At 48.9% G+C, this 19,510-nt stretch overlaps 1 protein-coding gene across 2 annotated transcripts in view; it reads right to left on the minus strand.

Annotated features, from left to right (window-relative positions):
- Window positions 1–1,618: 1,618 nt before the first annotated feature.
- The window catches only part of aff1 (AF4/FMR2 family, member 1), a 38,840-nt gene continuing 20,948 nt past the window's right edge, over window positions 1,619–19,510 (minus strand). For both annotated transcript variants that reach the window (XM_084441771.1, XM_084441772.1), the window contains 12 exons: window positions 16,238–16,388; window positions 14,792–15,844; window positions 13,444–13,556; window positions 12,276–12,498; window positions 10,655–10,746; window positions 10,480–10,543; window positions 10,151–10,287; window positions 8,412–8,483; window positions 7,128–7,221; window positions 6,980–7,023; window positions 6,326–6,558; window positions 1,619–5,164 (listed from right to left, as the gene is read on the minus strand). In XM_084441771.1, the coding sequence (XP_084297897.1) occupies window positions 5,040–5,164; window positions 6,326–6,558; window positions 6,980–7,023; window positions 7,128–7,221; window positions 8,412–8,483; window positions 10,151–10,287; window positions 10,480–10,543; window positions 10,655–10,746; window positions 12,276–12,498; window positions 13,444–13,556; window positions 14,792–15,844; window positions 16,238–16,388 (2,401 nt within the window). In that variant the 3' untranslated portion in view covers window positions 1,619–5,039. The remainder of the gene's footprint in view (window positions 5,165–6,325; window positions 6,559–6,979; window positions 7,024–7,127; window positions 7,222–8,411; window positions 8,484–10,150; window positions 10,288–10,479; window positions 10,544–10,654; window positions 10,747–12,275; window positions 12,499–13,443; window positions 13,557–14,791; window positions 15,845–16,237; window positions 16,389–19,510) is intronic.

A 19,510-nucleotide genomic window follows, 5' to 3' on the forward strand; every position in this document is an offset into this window, starting at 1 on the left:
CTACCGACGCTCCATTGCTCAACAGTATGTTTGATTGGCCTCTCATGTCTCTGAAGCCTTTTCAGTCCCTGTTTCACAGACACACCTGCGTGGTACCTGTAATCCAACTGCTTTCCAACCCCCATCCCCACACCATTCTCATTGTACGGTGATTCACGCAAGATTACCTACCACCATAACCTACATGGAGCACATCCCTACACTCTTAGGGTCCTTACATAGTCGCCGTAAGCTCCATGTGCAAGGCCGTACGCGAGGCCGCTTCAACGTCACCTTGCAGCCTCGCGTACGGCCTTGCACATGGAGCTTACAGCGACTATGTAAGGACCCTAAAGGCCGTTTCAGACGGGGAGCGATATTCCGCCTGCGTTCTCGCTCAGATCAGCGGGAGACACGTCCTGTGCGCAGCGGGGAAAGCTGACTACAATTCAGCTCGTCGCGAGCACGCGCGCGACAATTTCACGGGGTCGCGCCCGCTTGCCGCTCCGCCCCAGATTGCCCGCGGCTCCCAAATTGTCCGCCCGCCTCTCTCATTGAAAATGAATTACAGTGCGCGGATATCGGTCCTCGTCTGAAACGGCCTTAAGAGTGTAGGGATGTGCTCCATGCGGAGCTCCGTGTGACATGCTCAAAATCGAAACGCACCGCAAGCCGCTAGTGCAGTTCCACGCGTACCGATGGGGCGCTAGAGGGGGATTCTGATTGAAACAGCGAAAAGACAATCGTAAGCAGAGCTAGTTTTGAATAATGGCGGTCAATAGCTTACGGCGACTATGTTTAGTCGTGCTTATGCCACAGTGAAAGTGAGTGAGTGAGTGTGTGAGTATGTGAGTGTGTGAGTATGTGAGTGTAGAGAGAGACTTTAATGATGTGTTGTGTCCTCTTTCCTACCAGAAGGGGGTGTAATAGCTGGCGCTGTCGTCGGAGCCATTGTGGTTTTAACCCTGATCCTCGCCCTCCTATATTATGTCTTCACTGTGCGCGGAGTCAAGCTCAGCGCCATCAGCTTCCCAACCAGAACCCCCAAGGACATCCACGTGGTACGTTAAGAGACCCTGGTGCTCAAGTAGGACGCCTTAGAAAATGGACAGGTTGTAAGCACCTTGGGTTTCATGAAAGGCGCTATATAAATTAAAGTTATTATTATTATTAATAAGCAGGTTACTTGCAGCGATCATTTCCTCACTTCCTAACATGTTTTTTTTCTGCTCTTTTATCGCAGCCTGCTTTCAGCAACCCCAACTTTGGAGGAGAATCTGAAACATAAAACAAGATGTTTTAATTGACCTAATTCCAGCTCCAAATTCATCTGACAGCGTAATCACAACAATCTGTTCTGGAGATGAATTCTCTAAAGTAAATTAATCTTGTTAATCTTTTTTAAAAAGTGAGTGGATTGAGTACATACGTTAACACAGTATGATGAATGTTCTATATTTTTTTCTAAAAATAAGGTTTGTTGTTATTGTATGCATTGGTAATAAAACATGAAACTAGAAAAATTACATGGATGTCCATCATTCTACTGAAGAGTGAAACTAGGCCTAAAGTATATAAAACCAATGTTCAGAATAACAAACAGCCCATACCATATTCCCCAAACTTTATTGCCTCTGAAACATTTTACACTGCAGAATTATTCTGGTCTTAGATGGCAGAAATGTACCGTTGAACCAGTTTACATTTTCAACAAATCATCTTCAGCTAAAGCAGCCAAGCTACAAAAAGCCTGTACGACAGCTTCTTTGGAAAACAAGGAACTTTTTTTCTCAAGAGTAAAAGAAAAACTTAATTCATTGCCAATCAGTCTTTATACATCTCTGTACATTGCAGATCAAACTATTTACATATCTTCACAAGGCAAAAAAGTTGAATTACAAAAAAATCTCTGCACATTTTCCCAGTTAATGACCATGGTGATGAAGAACCTTTTAGTGTGTGATCATATTATCTATGGACAAGAATTATACCGTTTGTACACATAATACCAACAAATGTAGCGCAAATTGTAAAGGTTGAAAAGAAGCATGGCAGCAGAGCCTCAGAAATCAGACAGGACAGTTACCAAGACAGACCAGAGTTTAAACAAATGTCAAAAGCTCTCTCATAACACGCCACTTGTGTCCATGTGCAGTGCCGCTATCAAAGTTGGGAAACTCAAATGACATGATTACTTGTAAAGCAGCCTACTCCGGAAGAACACAATATAAAAACAACAACAAACCTAAAAGCCATGGTATCAGTGTACTCAATTCATACTTTTCATATTTGTGATAAAATAAATACATAGACATTGTTCGGTTGTGATTCCATGTGCAGCCCATGTTGTAATTGAACGATAGCTTTTTCCAGTGAGCCCCAATTCACTTCCACAGTATAGTAACAAAAAAAAAACTATTCAAATAACTAATGGCACAGATTAAGTTGATTACAAGCTAAGCACTGTAGTCTAAACCACTGTTTTGATCTTTCACCAAAAACACATTTCTCAAAGCTAGAAATGTCAGGTCTTGCTCGGGAGACCTTTTAGTCACAGAGTGATGAGGGAGACTCAGGTCGGCTCTCCTTCAGAAATCACTCTTCTGTCCCGCCTAGAAGAAAACACTGAAGGAAACCTAAAATACTCAAAAGTGCAAATTAAATGTGTCGGCCATTAATCCTGCTCCAAGCACTGTAGTAATATTCATGTTGAAATGAAAGAAAGGGGTAGGAATAAATTTATTACAATATTGGTTTGATTCAAAATAAATAAACACTATAATTTTGTTAATATTTCATAAACAATAAATAACCGCTGATGTAATCAAATACAAGTTTCTAATACCATGAGCCTCGACCTTACTGGGACCAAAAGGTGGCCAGCATTTGAACCATAATAAAGTCACCCTGGAGAAAGGCGGCACATCCTCTATTCTTACATCAACACGATCCGTTTCATATCTCTCTCCAAAAAGTGTTTCTTTGTTCCAAACGTGTGGACCCTCAAAGTATCAAACACAAGGCCTTCAAATCCTTGAGTAGGAGGTGATCATTTGCATACTTTGTGAAGAGGGAAATGATAAGACTACTAACCAGAGTCAACAGGCACTCAGTAATTATGGCCACTTAGTTCAAAGGGTGGAGGTTATCCGCCTGTTCACCTCTGCTACGGCTGAGAGTACACATTTCATCTAGGAGGAAAAACAGCGCTGTTTCAAGATGTTTTGACATGGGTTTCATTTTAAATGACATATCACCATCTGGACTATGACTGCGTACTGTGCTTGCAGGAAGTGACATCAGAGATATGGGTAAACACACAGCCTGTCACACAGGCTGCCAGTTCTACAACGCTTGAATTCCAACCGTCCAGAGTTGAACATTAACTCACATTCCTTTCCTCCGCTAGCAGATCTGGATGGGGGGTGACCTCACAGCCTCAGACGACCGCGCGTTGTACCTCCGTCTCAGGGACTGTGTACATGATTTATTGTGACGACTATACATTCAATAAGTATTCTGTTTGGGAAGACAAGCCTCCAATATCTAAGGCACAGTTGTCTCAGCTGTAGGATGTAATTCGGTCTCTGTCCATAACAGGGGGAATGTCCAGCTACAGCCCAGGAGGGAAACGTCTCTCACAGCCCAACCTTAACGGGACATCAGTGTGCTTCACTAACTGCCCTTGGGGCATCAGTGTGCTTCACTCACTGCCCTTGGGGCATCAGTGTGCTTCACTCACTGCCCTTGGGGCATCAGTGGGCTTCACTAACTGCCCTCGGGGCAGAGTGAACAGTGCGTCTTTATCATGAAGACTTTGGGGTGAACTCTGGCCAGCGAGAGGTGAGGAGCAGTCGGCCAGGTTGGGATGTTTTGGTCTTTAGACTCAAGTAGATGAGACAAACGCCGCTCAATATTCCAGTTACCAAGTGGACCTCATGTTGGGACTTGTCTCTTTGCGACGGGCTGCTGGATCGCAGTGATGGGGGAGTACAGGCCGACGCATAACCATCTAGACTGCAGCGGTCTCATCCTTCAGCCAGCTTCCTACAAGCAGGTCACCATGTGAGCTAGAGTTCCTCCCGTCTGAGTGGTTGGTCCTGACTCGGGGCCACTGGTCAACCTCTAGCTACTGTATATGCTAGACCATTTGGCTTCTTCTCTGTCTAATGGTTGGATAAACCAGTATCGTTGCTAATAGAGAAACTTTAACACTAACTTCACTTATTTTAAGCTAAAAGTACATAAGTGCAAATCCAAATCCAATCGAATCTGCTGTCTCAGTGGACTCTGTACTGGCAGGGGAACACTAACGCACATGATCACAACACCAGCGGTCTAGGCCCCTCCCATCACATCACAGTAGAAGAGAGCATTCTAGAATACTGCGATCGGTCCAAGTTCCGCCTCAAGCATCTGACTAACAGAGAGAGAGCAAGGTAGGTTTAGACTATTCTGGGATGGTACCCTTTTGTTCTCCGGGCATTTTCAGTTGAACACAGTAAACATCGTCCACGTCGACCGCCGCTCGATCAAACCAAAGTTCCACTTAAACATCAACAATATATATTACTAGTAATAAAAATGACGCTGACGGAGATGGTGACGATAAGGCTGATGAAGAAGCTGCTTCGCGCTACCGTATGTGGGGGTGAACGGCTGGAAGGGGGGGGGGGGGCGACGGTTGTCGTTTTTGGGGGGATTCTTCCGTGCGGCAAACAAAAACATTAGGACCGTCGATGGCGTCCGTGTTAGAGACGGCGACGCCCGTCTGAATGCGTCGTGCGGCGCCGCCCGCTGCGAGTCCGGGCCGTCCGATTGCGCGGTCAGCGGAGGAGAGGACAGAGGAGGAGCGTCGGGCATGTTGGCTTCCGTGTGCAGAGTCCCGTTTCCCTCAGATGGAATGGCTAGTTGGAATTCAACAGAGCCGATAGGCGTGTCCAGGGTAGGGGTAGTGTGTGTGTGTGTGTGTGTTTGTGTGTGTGAGTGCGTGAGGGGGTCGGTGTTGCGGGTCGGTTTTCGGGGGGGGGGGGGGGGGTCTGGGGGGTGGGGGTGTGTGGTCAGTGCGTCTCACGGGTGTCCAGTCTCAGCCAGTGCAGGCCCTGGCGTATGTAGCGCACCAGTGAGGTCATGCTGGAGGTCAGACTCAGGGCGCCCAGGGCCAAGTCCAGCTCTGACAGCACACCTGAGGACACCACAACAACAACAACATGATGATTACATGAGTCATCTCTAATCACTGTGATCCAGCTCCCTGCCTGCCTGTTCCATCAATATGTACTTTATGTACAAATACCCATTCAACTACTCTATAGTAAGCTTGAGTGCAGCCGGATGTGCACATATAATTGAAATGTAACAAGTACTACAACGATCCTCCCTCTTAAGCACCTACTGTATTTTAGATTGCTATTCTTGCACTTTGCCTTCATCACTAGATTATGCTCTTAGTCACTTGTTTTAGAAAAAAGATGCACTTGTGAGTTCTGGCAAGTAGTAGTACACTGGCTTTTTCTACGTTAAATGCAATTATTGTTAGTCGCTTTGGAAAAAGCGTCTGATAAATGACTAATGTAATATAATGTAAATTATTTCAAATGGTATTTTGACCCATGTGTGCTATCAAGAAAAAGTGACAAGACTTCTTTGTGGTCGTAAGTGACCTCGACTTGAGCATTAGTTAGAACTAAATCTCTTAAATGTCTTTTGATATTGTATTGTAATAGGGCGTAGCTCGGGAGTTAGAGCGGCCGGCTGGGGATCGGAAGGTCCCCAGTTCGATCCCAGCTGCCGGCGGTGTGCCAAAGTGTCCTTGAGCAAAACACTGAACCCTGATATCGCTCACGTCCGGCACATTGGCGCTGTACCTAGTACCTAGTCTCCTCACAGCAAGAAGGTCTCCCGGGCCTTTCAGTGCGGAGTTTGCATGTTCTCCCCGTGTTCGATAAGAGTTTCCTCCCAAAGAACCTGATACGAAAAACATGCAGAAGAACAGATGCTCTCGAGTCTGGTTCCTGACCAGGACCTGGACTGAGCACTTGGACCTGGTCCCCGGGCGCCACGGACGAGGCTGCCCACTGCTCCTGGCTGCCCCTGGAGGAGGACGGCTTGGATGGGTTAAACGCAGAGGTCAGCTTCCACCAGCGACCACTGAAGACGTGCGCGTGCATGTGTGCGCTGTGTCGCACTCCCTCACGTGTTATGAGACGTGACGCCAATAAAGAAATTACCGTACGCTCGGTACATTTTGCCTTTCTTTTCTGCGCAATTAAAGAACAAGCTAAAGATGAGTCAAGTCAAACGAACAAGAAGGAATGTGGTTCAGCTGACGCTTCCGCCATCTTACCGCTGCCCCTGTGAGCCAGCTCCTGGGCCTGCTCCCAGATGTCGTGGGCGTTGAGGAAGAGGGCTGTGATGTTGACGTAGGACGACGCCACCTGCTGGATGACCTGGGGTATGGCCACTGTGCTGCTGGCTGGGCCCACCGCCACGCCGCCGCTGTGGTTGGAGCCGGGGCCTGAACTGCTGGTGCTCACTGGGGAGGGCATGGGAGACAGGGGAGAAGGGGTGCCTGTACTTCTGAGAGGGAGGGAGGAGGGGGAGAGGGAGAGAGAGGGAGGGAGAGGGGGAGGGAGTGAGGGAGAGAGGGGGGGGTGGTGGAGGGAGGGAGGGAGAGAGAGAGGGAGGGATGGAGAGAGAGGGAGGGAGGGAGGGATGGAGGGAGAGAGAGATGGAAGGAGAGAGGGGGGGTAGAAAGGGAGGGAGAGAGAGGGAGGGAGGGAAGGAGGGAGGGAGGGAGAGAGGGAGGAAGGGAGAGAGGGAGGAGAGGAGAGCCATGAGTGGGCTGAGGTGTCAAGACTGGGGCTTATATAAAAGATATGGTGGAATGCACTCTTTCAACAGCGGACACAAAAGATGCATTGTGGACGAAAATGTCTCTTTTTTACCGTTTACTGTTGAAACAAACCTTGTGGTGAGAGGGGAGAGGGGGGCGGCTTACCTTGACATGCAGGGAGAGGGGGCCTGTGCTGATTTGGACGAGCTCTGGAGAGACAAAAGAAAGGTGGTCATCAAATTCGGTTCAAAGGTTTAAATCAGACTACGACCTCAAGAGACCGCCCAGCGAATGAGGAGACGCTTGCGGGTACCTTGAAATGTTCTGTGAGGGTCTTGGAATACTTGAGTGCTGCTTCTCTTTTGTATCGGAACATGGCCATCTGGAGGAGAGCCTGGCATCTCATACTGGAGATCACAGCGGCACAGGGACAGTGATTAGAAAAATGTAAAAAAAATATATAATAATAATAATAATAAAAATTATGTATATATTTGGAGCTAAATGATGTGCAAAGGAAAAACAAAAACTAAATCCTTTGGATGAACCCAATGGGAGAACGTCAACTGATAGCTCCACACAAAAAAAAAAAAAAAAAAAAATTTGAATGGTACGAACAAGTGATATTCCTGACATTCCTGAACTAAACTCTTGAGGTATTAAGACTACTGTACATTTATGCTCTTTTCTAAGGACGGGTTCAAATACGACAGCCGGGATGAGAAACAAGTCATAGAGCATCCGTCTCATTATGAGTCTCTCCGTCGAGATTTGACGGGTTGAATCTTGAAAATTGCAGTTTTAGTCCCACTAGATTTTTCACACTAGATTTTTTTTTACGGCCAGAGCCTTTTTTACATGCAACCCTATGGGAAAAGGCAAAAGGCAGGACGCCTTTTCAAAAAGTGCAGCTGCCACCGCCTTTTTGAGTTGAATTTTGTTTAACTTTTCAGAAAAAGCGCTGTGTGATGTCAAGCGCCTTTCTGGCAGCTGACCAATCACGATGAAGGAGAGACGGGATTACGAAGCGAAGAGTATTTTTCTAAAATAGTGTGTAAACAAGGCCTTAGAACTGTCAACAATCCAATTTGGCCGTCCCAAAACAATCCGATTTCGTTCTTAAATGGTCTCAGCTGTCGTACGCAGGTCAGAGGCTGCGTTCCAAATCGCATACTTCTACTTCTTACTACCAGTACCTACTACAGCTGCCCTTAGAAAGTACTTACTTTGCAAGCAATAGGCATCCAATTGGGACATACTACCTTGTCATAACATTGCGCCTTGAAATTTCCCCACATCCGTCGCTGTCCATAACGTGACATTCGTCTACAGCTGTCACAACTCGCACATGTGATGCACATTTCCGCTGCGCACAGGATTGTGGATCAGAATAGCCAGAAAAGCCTGCTGGCTTGCATACTGCAAAATACGACCGGATGTAGTAGGACATCCTGGTATTTTTGCCATACTGCATGTGGCATACTATGTATTGGGACATACTACATCCTGTTTTGGCATACTATATAGTAGGGTAGTATGCGATTCGGAACGCAGCCAGAGTGTGTACAGGGCGGCCAGCGGAGGCGGAGCTTCTCACCATAAAACGGTGAAGTCCCTCTCTGTGGCGCGGGCTGATGCATCCTGGGAGTTCTTCAGTTTCAATATGAACCTGAGGAGAGAGTTAGGGGGGATACTTAGACCTCCCCTTTAAACCCCCTTTATGTTCCAACTGACAAATGGCTAACACTCTCTAATAAAAACGCATTTTATTTCTATAGCGCTTTCCAAGATACCCCAAGATACTTATATTGAGAGAAAAAACAACACATAGATCATCATCACAATACGTAATCAAGCACAGATCGCATATTGAAGCCTACGGTGCAGCCAATCGTATGCTGAGCCAGGGTAATTCGCAAACCGCGCCTCAGTCACCTGAACACTATGGAGTGGGAACACATGCTGTCACCTTTACATGTGGAAGTGCACTTTCATTTAAGACGAGGGTTACTAGGCCATATGTGAGCACTAACACTGACACAGACACGACGAAATGTATTCAATTCAGACACTAAATGAACAGGGGAGGATCAAGCTTTTTAAACTTTAGTCCGAGGAAGTGTTTTGGGTATTGGGGTGAGTCAAAGATTTTACTGTCGTAATACCATTACCATTATTCTTGGAAGACTAGCCGATGGCTAAAAGAGATCCTAATAAAATAAAATAAAATACCAGACAATATGAACATCTCCCTGAAGCATTTAGAGCATTTAGCGACTGACATCGTCACATCGATCAAATGTAAGATGGTTTATTTTACCTATCTTACAGTAGCAACTACATTGAGTTTGTCAACGACCCCCCTCCACTGTCATTTCTCTTGTTCCTGGACCCAGCCCTGGGGGGCGCCGGGGCTGATGGGATGTTTTTTTTGCTCAGCTTCATGTGCTGTTTCCTGTTGGACACTTTTGATACTCAAGTACAATATCAGTTACTTAAAGACCTGTGCTCAAGTAGTATTGTCTGGCTAGTCTGGCTGTTCAGAACTTGCCATGATGTAATATAATGGTCTGGGTGAAACTTGATTCCTGGCTGTGATAAGAGCTCCTTTTGTTTTTTTCTTCAGTCAAACTCACAGCACTCTGCAGCTTCAAAAGACCGTTGGCTGTCAGTAGTCTAGCTAGCCTGCTTAAATTCATTTTATAAGCCTACATAACAGCCGCTTCTGTGAATTTCAAAACAGTTTGCAAACTTTAGTTAAGGATTCTCCTCATATAAGTTCAATGGACTGCACTTATAAAGCGCTTTTATCCAAAGCGCTTTACAATGAAGGCCTCTCGTTCACCCGTTCACACACACGTTCACACACCAATGGCGGCAGCTGCCATGCAAGGTGCTAGCCTGCTCACTGGGAGCAATTTGGGGTTCGGTGTCTCTGCCCGAGGACACGTCGACATGTCGTGAGGAGGAGCCGGGATTCGAACCGCTGACCCTACGATCACTAGACAACCTGCTCTACTTCCTGAGCTACAGCCGCCCCATTTACCATTCATATAAGTTAAATCTGACACCGTTGCGCTGTGCGTGGGGGCTTTGCCGTTCCGCTGCGACAAACTTAAGTACTGGTTCGACCTCCTGAAAACGGTGGTCACACCAGCACTACTGCTGGAAAGGTTCGCATGCAGCCCTGAACGTGGCGAGTGGAGTGGATCTCAGACGTGTTTTGGGGAGGGAGTTCCAGTGAGGGGGGCGACTGCGGAGAAGGCCCTGAAAACACATTGTGGAACATGTGAGGGTGACCGATACGGTGGTCCAGGTCTCTGCCCGGCGACTCACTTGATCAGCTCCACCGTCTCGGCAAACATGGTGTACGCCGACTTGGGGGTCTGGGGGTCCGTTTCCATGGCGATGCCGCTCTCCACGAAGGACATGGCCGCTTCCAGGTATTTGAAGGCTTTGTTGACCTTGTCAGGCTGGAGGGGCACATAGACACACACGCGCATGCACACACAGACACACACAGACACAGACACACACACACACCAGGTTAACTCAGTTAGTCTGTGGTTCCAGAGACCGTGGGTTTCTTGAGAACGAGAGACATGGTCAGAGACAGGGACAGACAGGAGAGAGATTTCAAACGAGAGATTGTGAGATTTTCTGACCGTGTTGTCCGCTTTGCGCTTCATCGTTTTGGCCTCCGCCATGTGGTGCTCCACCGGGTACTGTCTGTAGGAGACGGCCACAAGCTCAGCAGGGATACAGTGACAGGAAGCAGGAAGTACACAAACCCGATTTAAAATGGCTTCCTCATACAGACAACATGGTGGGTCGTCTCACCTGTCCTCCAGCTTGAGCAGCGGCCTGGCGGGCAGCGGCGCCCCGGTTGGGGGGGCGGGGGCGGGCACGGCGAAGCTGCTCTTAGGGGCCTTCTGGTAGGATCACAAACATGGGGGTTGTGATTTTTTTGTTGTGATGTCATGTTGTGCTGTGATGGGTTTTATTTGTGTGACCGAAGCAAAATTAATTTCCCTTGTGGATAATAAAAACATCTTATATATATATATATATATATATATATATACAGTAGGACCCCACTTATCCGAACCCAACGGGACCGAAGGTCGTTCGTATCTCTGAAATGTCCGGATGACTGAAACTTATGTTAAAATGCACCAAATTCAATAAGTGGTATACTTGTTTCATATAGACTCATAATAGACCAATAAATACCCTTAATTACTTGTGAAAATGCATCAAAATTGCAATCAAATAGCCAACTAAACTCATATAGCCTAGCCTATAATAGACCTACAGTAGCCTATAATAAAATAACCGAATTTCCACTTGAGTGCGTGCTTTGATCAAATACAGTACTTTATTCTCAAATGAGGCCTACGCTGCATCGATAGGCTACTGTATTCGCAGAACAAAATTGGTATAGCCTAAAAACAACCCAACATTAGAACAATTAGAGCAAATGATAATCAATCAATAAATAAATGAAATGACAGACAAGTTGTCGTGTCTCTAAGTCAACCGATGTAGGCTAACGTGGGCTGTAGGCTATTATTTAACAAATACAGTAGGTCTAGTAGGCTAATCTACATGCCCACAACACGTCTGTGTTCCTGAAGTCCATTAACTGGGAACGAAAAATGACTCGATGCTGCTTCAGGTTGCTGACGCGCTTTCTGGCTACCAAGGAATGCAGCTCTCGCGCAGCAGACTCGTTTGCGTTTTGCGCTCGACATTAGAGTAACAAAGAAATGAAACGTGACAGTAGGCTACAGCCTACAGGCAACATGTAGGTCTACATACAGTTCTGTTTTTTTCACAGTAGGATACAGTACTGTAATGAAAATCTCACCAGTAACCAGATAGCAGACAAAAAAAAAAACGTTTTTTAAGCCTGTCCGGTAGACCGGGAGGTTCGGATCTCTGAAGTTCGGATGAGTGGGGTCCTACTGTATATATATTAGATGTTTTTATTGTCCACAAGGGAAATGCATTTTGCTTCCAAAATATATATTTTTATATATACATATATATATATATATATACATATATATATATTTTGTAAATATATTTTTTATTTTATTTTAATTAACTGTGCGATAGACGTACTAACCCAGTGGTGTGCTGATGCAACCCACCCCCCCCCCCCCCCCCCCCCCTACCGCGTTTAACCTGCTGGGTTGAAGCCTGTGCACAGAATCACTATCAAGTATCGAGTCAATGAACGAGATACAGAAATTTCCAGGAAACTCATAACATCCGATCTGCAATTTTGGTACTCGGTCCCATTCGGTCTCAAATTTGGGCTCAGTCCCCTTTCAAACATATTTCAAATATTTTTAAAAGCATGTTTTAAACACAGTTGGCAACCCCGCTTCGTTTGAAACTAAGCAGGCGTACTCCGTACCGCGAGGGCGTCCCAGGAGGACGTAGCGCTCGGTACCTTGCCGGTCTTGGAGTGCTCGCTGCGTTTCCCAGAGTTCCTCTTGTGCTTGGCGGTGGTGGTGTCCTTGCCGCCGCCTGCCGCCCCGGGCTCCTCCCCTGCATGGCGTTTGCTCCCCGGGGCTTTCCTGGGGTCCTGGGGCGTGGGGGGCTGCTGCAGGGGAGGGGGGGGCGCCTTCTTTCCCTTCTTCCTCTCCCTCTCCTCCCCACAGGCGGCGGGGGTCCTGGAGGGGGGGGGGGCGGCCAGAGAGCATGTTAAGATGGGGGGATGTAGAGAGAGAAAGAGAGGCTGTTGTGAGGGGATCTCTCTCTTTCTGTCTCTCTCTCTCTCTATCCCTCTCTGTGTCTCCGTCTCTCTCTCCGTGTCTCTGTCTCTCTCTCTCTCTCTCTGTCTCTCTCTGTGTCTCTCTCTGTGTCTCTCTCTGTCTCTCTCCGTCTCTCTCCGTCTCTCTCCGTCTCTCTCCGTCTCTCTCCGTCTCTCTCCGTCTCTCTCCGTCTCTCTCCGTCTCTCTCCGTCTCTCTCACGCACACACACACAGACACACACTTAAAGGCGCGCACACCCATGAACACGCGCGTACGTGCAGACACATTACAACGGGGGGGACTTTCCACGCCGTGACACCGTGGAACAGGTAGTAACACGGGGCATCAGTGCCCATGGGAGAGGCTCTGGGTACCCACGCTGGAAACCACCAAAGTTTCGACTTAAAGGTCTCTTGGATCAGGAATGAGAGGTTCCCCGATGCCCCCCTCCCTCCCCCCAACTAGAGGGTGGGGTTAGTACCCCGTCCTCCTCCAGGGAGCTACTGTCTGTGGGATTTCACTCGAGTGCTCCAGCACAGCTGATCAGCATAACAATCAATCAATCAATCAACTAATCAAAGCTTTATTTGTATAGCACATTTCATACCCAGAGGTAACACAATGCGCTTTACAGAGAACAAGGGAGGTGGGCATACGACCCACCTCTACATATTCCAGAGGGAAGCAAAAAAACAGTAATCACCCAGGGGCCAGATAAGTGAGCTGTAAAAATTCTTCCCTGACCCCTCTCAACAAGGCGATCAAGCAAGCTCCTGGAGTATGTTTACCAAAGGTCTTCATGGGGAGCTAATCTGCTCTCTGGGAGAAGGTCAACAGCAGCGGTCTGGTCTGGAGCTACTCACCCTGTTTTGAGGGTAGAGTGACCCGATGATGAGGACGAGGAGGACGAGGAGGGCGTCTTGCCATCTTTCTCCAGCCTGGGCTTCTTCCTTTGGTTTTTGACGTCCTGGTCGGCCTGTAAGACAACCAGTCGTCAGACACAGACAGGGCCTGGTGGAGTCTCCGCCTCGGCGAAACTGAGACCAGGGATGCTGACTCATCCGGGGTGAAAACGGGTGACAAAGACAGGAAGATTTTTATTTTATATATATCAGCTTTAAAAGAAAAAAAAAACTACCTAGAATTAATGTACAGTAATCTTGATAAAATGTTGCAGACTGTTTGACAAGGGCATGTGAACCCGTACTACCATAGAGCTTTAGCATGAAGAATGCATGTCCTGGTGTGTGAACCTTCTTAAAGACATCTGACAATGGACAAGGGTGTGTGCTGCACCCTTAATGTCCACAGCTGCTCTGCTCTGCTCCATCGCATGCCTGCCTCAACCTGCTCTACCAGCGGGCCCTCGCTCCCCTAACTCTCTCGTTCTGAAACAGAACCAGATGATGAACATTCAATTCACACACTGTACCGTAAAAATGTATAAACTATTTTATACACAGACGTTGCCACGCATATTGCATTTACTCACACAATTTTGTCGTTGTGACATTGCTAAACAAATCGAACGTTGTGTGTGTGTGTGTGTGTGTGTGTGTGCAGCTATTGCAACCTATGTTAGGTAAATGAAGACGGGGCTTGGAGATGACGTTTACAAATTGATTTCACAACCACTACAACTATAAATGAAAAACGGTCAAGGTAATTTCAATTCAGATTCTGTCGTTTTCAGTGAGTTTGGCATTCGCCCCCTTCTCAAGTGACATAATTAGGCTACTGCAACAAGCGTTCCGTTTATCTACATCATAATTAACGTAGGTCCATTTCAGCTGAATGTACACGGTTGTCTCATAAATTAGTCTCATGTTCCCCAAACAAATCCAAAAGCAAATTGTGTAGTTACATTGTGGTGATGACAGTATTAGCCTGGCTAATGTTATCTTAAAGAAAGTGGAACGGAACCATCAGGGGCACTTTGCTGAGAAGCTCAATTTCTGTTGTAATCGTTGGCAAAATGGTAAAGTTTGTAACAATCCCAGAGGCCTAACATCAGTAACTTGATATTCCGAATTCCACTTATATAAAGTACTCTAGCTAACATTAGACTTCATGGAAATAGCGTCAACACCATATCTAAAACCACTCAACCATATCAGGCTAATTATCAGGCCCAAGCTTGACATATCCTCATATAAGCCAATTAAGGTTAACCCACGCATGCCTTTACATGAGGAAGGAACATCAACCTACTGGTCTTTTTTTGCTGACTTTGGTGGGTGTGGGTGCAGCGTTGTTCTTGTGGTCCACCGACCCCCTCTCCGTCGGCGGTCTCTTCCCATCGGCGGGGTCCTGGCCTCTCTGGATGGGCGCGGAGGCCTGGGGCACCCTGGAGAGCAGGCTCAGCTCGATCTTCACCAGCAGGGCCCTGGGGAGGACCCGGGCGGGGCGGGGGGCTTTGGCTGCGGGCCCCCGCTTGGCGGAGGGCTTGGGGGCCGGCGAGGTGGAGGTGGGGCCCCGGGGCTTCTTCTGGACCTTGAGGGAGGGGCCCTCTGTCCGTGCTCCGCTGGTCTTGGCTGGTTGCGCCGGGTTAGGGGCCCGGGCGGGGGCCGGGGCTGGGGCCGGGGCTGGGGAGGGCTGCTCTACCCGGGTGGGGCTGGGTCGTGGACGGGGGCTCGGGCTGGGAGACCTCCCCCGGTCAGGCTCCCGTTTACAGTCCAGAACCAGCGTGACCTTGGGGCCCCGAGCCTCGGCCCCGGCCTTCCTCTGGCCGGAGGCGGAGCGCTTGGCGGGCTTCTTGCCGTCGGTCTTACCGCTGTTGCTCTTGCTGTCCCCCTTTTTCGTTTTCACCTTGGGCCTGTCTGTGAAAGAGGGGTCTTTGTCTCTGGGGGCCACCTCCACGCTCTCCACCCGCAGGCCTGCCTGGGGCTGGGGGTCCTCGGCGCGGGGGACCTTGCCGGGTTTGGAGGGGTGCTTGTTGCCCACCGTCTTCCTGGGGCCTCCGGGGTCGCGGTGGGAGGCGGTGGCGGCGGCGGGGGTGGGGGATTTGGGCCGGCCGCCATGTTGGCCGCCGTGGGGGCCCTCGGGCCGGGGCTCGGCCTGGCCGTCAGCAAACGCCGGCCCCGGGGGGGCGCCGTGGAGCCTGGACGCCGCCTCCTCGTCGTCCTCCGCCGCCTCGTGGCTCTGGGGCAGCTTGGGGGCGGGGCTGTGGAGGGGGGCGTCGGCCTGGCCGTCGGTGCTCGGGTTGTGCTGGCTGGACTTGATCCAGTTGTTCAGCTGCCAGTTGGTCACCGTGACGCCCTCGGTCTGCACACAGAAACGCTCGGGGGATCAATGGAGGGAAACAGCCGTGTATGGGTACAGACGAGTGATATCTTATCAGAACTACAGTCTGGTGTGTGTGTGTGTGTGTGTGTGTGTGTGTGTGTGTGTACCTCTCTTTTTTTTATTTTTTTTAAATAACATTATTTGTTTGTTTGTTATTATTTATACAAACAATCACAATGGACATGTATACAACAAACAACAACCAACAATACAAACATATTTACAACACAAGACAAACACAGATGGTACACAAACACGAACTACAACGGGATTTGGTTGATTCTGTAAGACTGGGACTGAGCACCGGCCCGGCGCCTCGGGTCCAGGAGGAGGAGGCCCAGGCCCAGCCTACCAGAACCAGTCTCTCTCTACCTTGACGGCAGGCGAGCTGCTCCGGAGGGGTGCAGGCGGTTCCTCCCGGCTGCTCTCGCTGCTCTCGCTGTCGGACTCGGACCCCGAGCTGCTCTCAGAGTCGCTGGAGCTGCCCGACTCTACCCCGCTGGAATGAACTGCTGAGACCAGGCTGCAGGAGGGGGGGGGGGGGGGGGGGGGGAGAGAGAGAACAGAGAGAGGAGATAGAGAGAGGAGAGAGAGAGAGAAGAGAGAGCAGAGACAGATAACAGTGAGAGGGCAGAAAGAGGAGAGAGAGAGAGAGAGAGAGAGAGAGAGAGAGAGAGAGAGAGAGAGAGAGAGAGAGAGAGAGAGAGAGAGAGAGAGAGAGAGAGAGAGAGAGAGAGGAGAGATCAGAAAGAGATACCAGTTTTATTATTCCATGCTTGGGTCCTGTTATTGACATACAGACTACCACAGAAAACCTCAGGGACATGTTTAGACCATGGTTAGACTGTTCAGAGTATGGTAGAGTATGGTTAGAGTATGTTCAGGCCATGTTCAGAGCATAGTTAGACTATGTTCAGGAAATGTTCAGAGCATGTTCAGAATATAGTTAGACTATGTCCAGGCCATGTTTAGAGCATGTTCAGGCCATGTCCAGCCTGTGTTCAGAGCATGTGAACGCAGGGGAAGAGACAGGTGTTAGGGGGCAGTAGTTGAGATAAGACAGCTAGACTCGGGGTGTAACATTAACAATCTGTGAGGGCAGGTTTTGGGTCCAGGGTTTCTGCGTACTGACCCGGGTATGAAAGCATTACTAGCGCACGCGTCTCGTCACGGTCACCCGGGTTCAGAGCCTCTCTGACCGACCAACACACGCACGCACACGCGCACACACACGCGCGCGCACACACACACACTATCAGCAACATTAGACACAACCTGCCCAGTTCAATGTGAGGAGACAGGTGTGCAGTAGTGGTGTTGATGTTGGGGGGGGGGGGGGGGGATCAGGAGGGTAGGTGTGCTGTAGGGGGGTGCAAGGTCCCCTCCACCAGCACCCCCCCCCCCCCCCCCCCCCATAGGGTAAACAGTGGAGCCACATACTGGGGCAAGTGTGTAAACATTGGCCCAGGCTGATAGGGGAGTAAGAATCCCAAACAGAAGCAGATACTGCAGGTCTCTCTAAGCAGGTCTCACTAAGCAGGCCGGAGTGTTACTGTGCTACATTACTTAACATGGACCCGTGAACTAAGCTGGCGGTGATTTCTCTGATACTGCATGTGTGTTACCTTGGACATGACTGACTTGGCAACACAAGCAGGAGAGCACAGGCACCTACCTTCACTCACTCACTCGCTCGCGCACTCACTCGCGCACTCACTCGCGCACTCACTCGCGCACTCACTCGAGCACTTGTGCACTCACTCACTCACTCGTACACACACTCACACACACTCACACTCACACTCACACACACACTCACACTCACACACACACTCACACACACACTCACACACACACACACACCTCAACCCCCAGAGCGCCCTCCTCCAACCTAAACACAGCAATATCCAGGAGCTCTCTACCAGATGTGCCCTCTCTCTCTCTTCCCTCCTTCACTCCCCCCCTCCCTCCCTCTCCCTCCTTCCATCGCTCCCTCCATCCTTCCCCAAGCCCAGCCAAGCTCCACCAGAGCCAACCTCTTGTCAACCTTACGCAAGCAATTTCCCCTCCGGGATTAATAAAGTACCTACCCACCCTCCACCCTCTCTCAGCTAACCATCTGGCTCTGGCTCACAGCTCGCTTGGTGTTCGGTTTAGTCTGGAGCAAAAGAGCTGACATAAACCTGCTCAACTAGAGTCAGGGCTGACTATCGTTTGTAAGGTAGGGAGGTAGGTAGGTCAATAAAGTACCTACCTACAAGAGACTTTCATTTATAAGCTAGGGAGGTAGGTAGGTCAATAAAGTACCTACCTACAAGGTTGCTTTTCATTTATAAGGGAGGTAGGTAGGTCAATAAAGTACCTACCTACCTACAAGGTTGCTTTTCATTTGTAAGGTAGGTAGGTACTTTATTGACCTACCTACCTCCCGACCTTATAGATGAAAGTCTCTTGTAAGATTTTTAGTTTAGCAGGCTTTGAGTCAGATTGGCCCGGACCCAGACTGCGACTGCCGCTAGGCACCGGTACTGCAACATAAGCAAGATAGGGTGTCATTATCCTACTCTTCTATTTGGGGAGCAGAACGTCACTGGAGATGAGCCACGAGGGAAGCCTCTGGTTGTCCGTCTCGCTGGAGATGTAGCGGTGTGATCATTTCATATCACGATTATAGTGACCAAAATTATCACGGTTATCAGTATTATCGCGGTATTGTAAAATGTGCTGAAAATTTTCTAAAACTACTTCGATACACACACTGTAATAATTTCACCAAGTTTTATATTGAAAACCACAAATAAAATTAGCAGCACTTTTTTGCATTAACATTAAAATAATAAGTCTTTCAGACCGATGCTAGCTTTGGTTGATGCTGGACAGTATTTACAGTGAGTTTTTAAAAAAGCGGGGCAATCAAGCACGGTTTTAATGATAAAATTATCACGATAAATTAAATTAATTTTAATCACGGTTTACCATAATACCGGTTATCGTTACATCCCTACGTCTGGCGCTGCGCTGGGCTGGGCTCGGTCAGCGCCGAGGGGAGCAGGCCGGATCAGAGGTTCTCTCCTCCACGTGGTTGGAGGCGGTCCACGGGCCCCTGACCTAGGAGCACTGGGTCTGACGCTGGGCCCCGCAAACTGACCCCAGAACCGGAGGAATTAGGGGTGGCTTCTCCCCCCCCCACTCCCCACTACGGATACAGGCGTTATTAATAGCCTGTCCTGTGCCCCGGACATACACACACACACGTGCGCATGCACGCACGCAAACCAAAGCTCAAGTGGTGGGTGTTAGTGTGGTGAGAGATCCAGACTCGGACGCAGTCAGTTTCCTCATTCCTCCCGTGAAATGAGGAAACTCATTCACACGCTTTCTCTGCCTTTCTTAATGTTTCTTTGTAAAAGCAGAACCTCCTCTGTTGAGAGCTCAGCGATATCCGAGTGGGAGGTCCTGTAATCCAATACTGATACAACGGCACAATGTTACACACACACGCACGCACGCACACACGAAATCCAACCACCATGCCATCCACAGAGGGTCAGCATGACCTTTTAAACCCCCCCCGCCCCCATGGCAGAGCCTGGCCAGGGCAGGTCGGGGGCCCGGGGTACCATGCCCCCCCAACCCCCCCCTTGT

Source organism: Borostomias antarcticus (genome assembly GCF_949987555.1).
Source record: "Borostomias antarcticus genome assembly, chromosome: 8".
NCBI classification, from domain to species: domain Eukaryota; kingdom Metazoa; phylum Chordata; class Actinopteri; order Stomiiformes; family Stomiidae; genus Borostomias; species Borostomias antarcticus.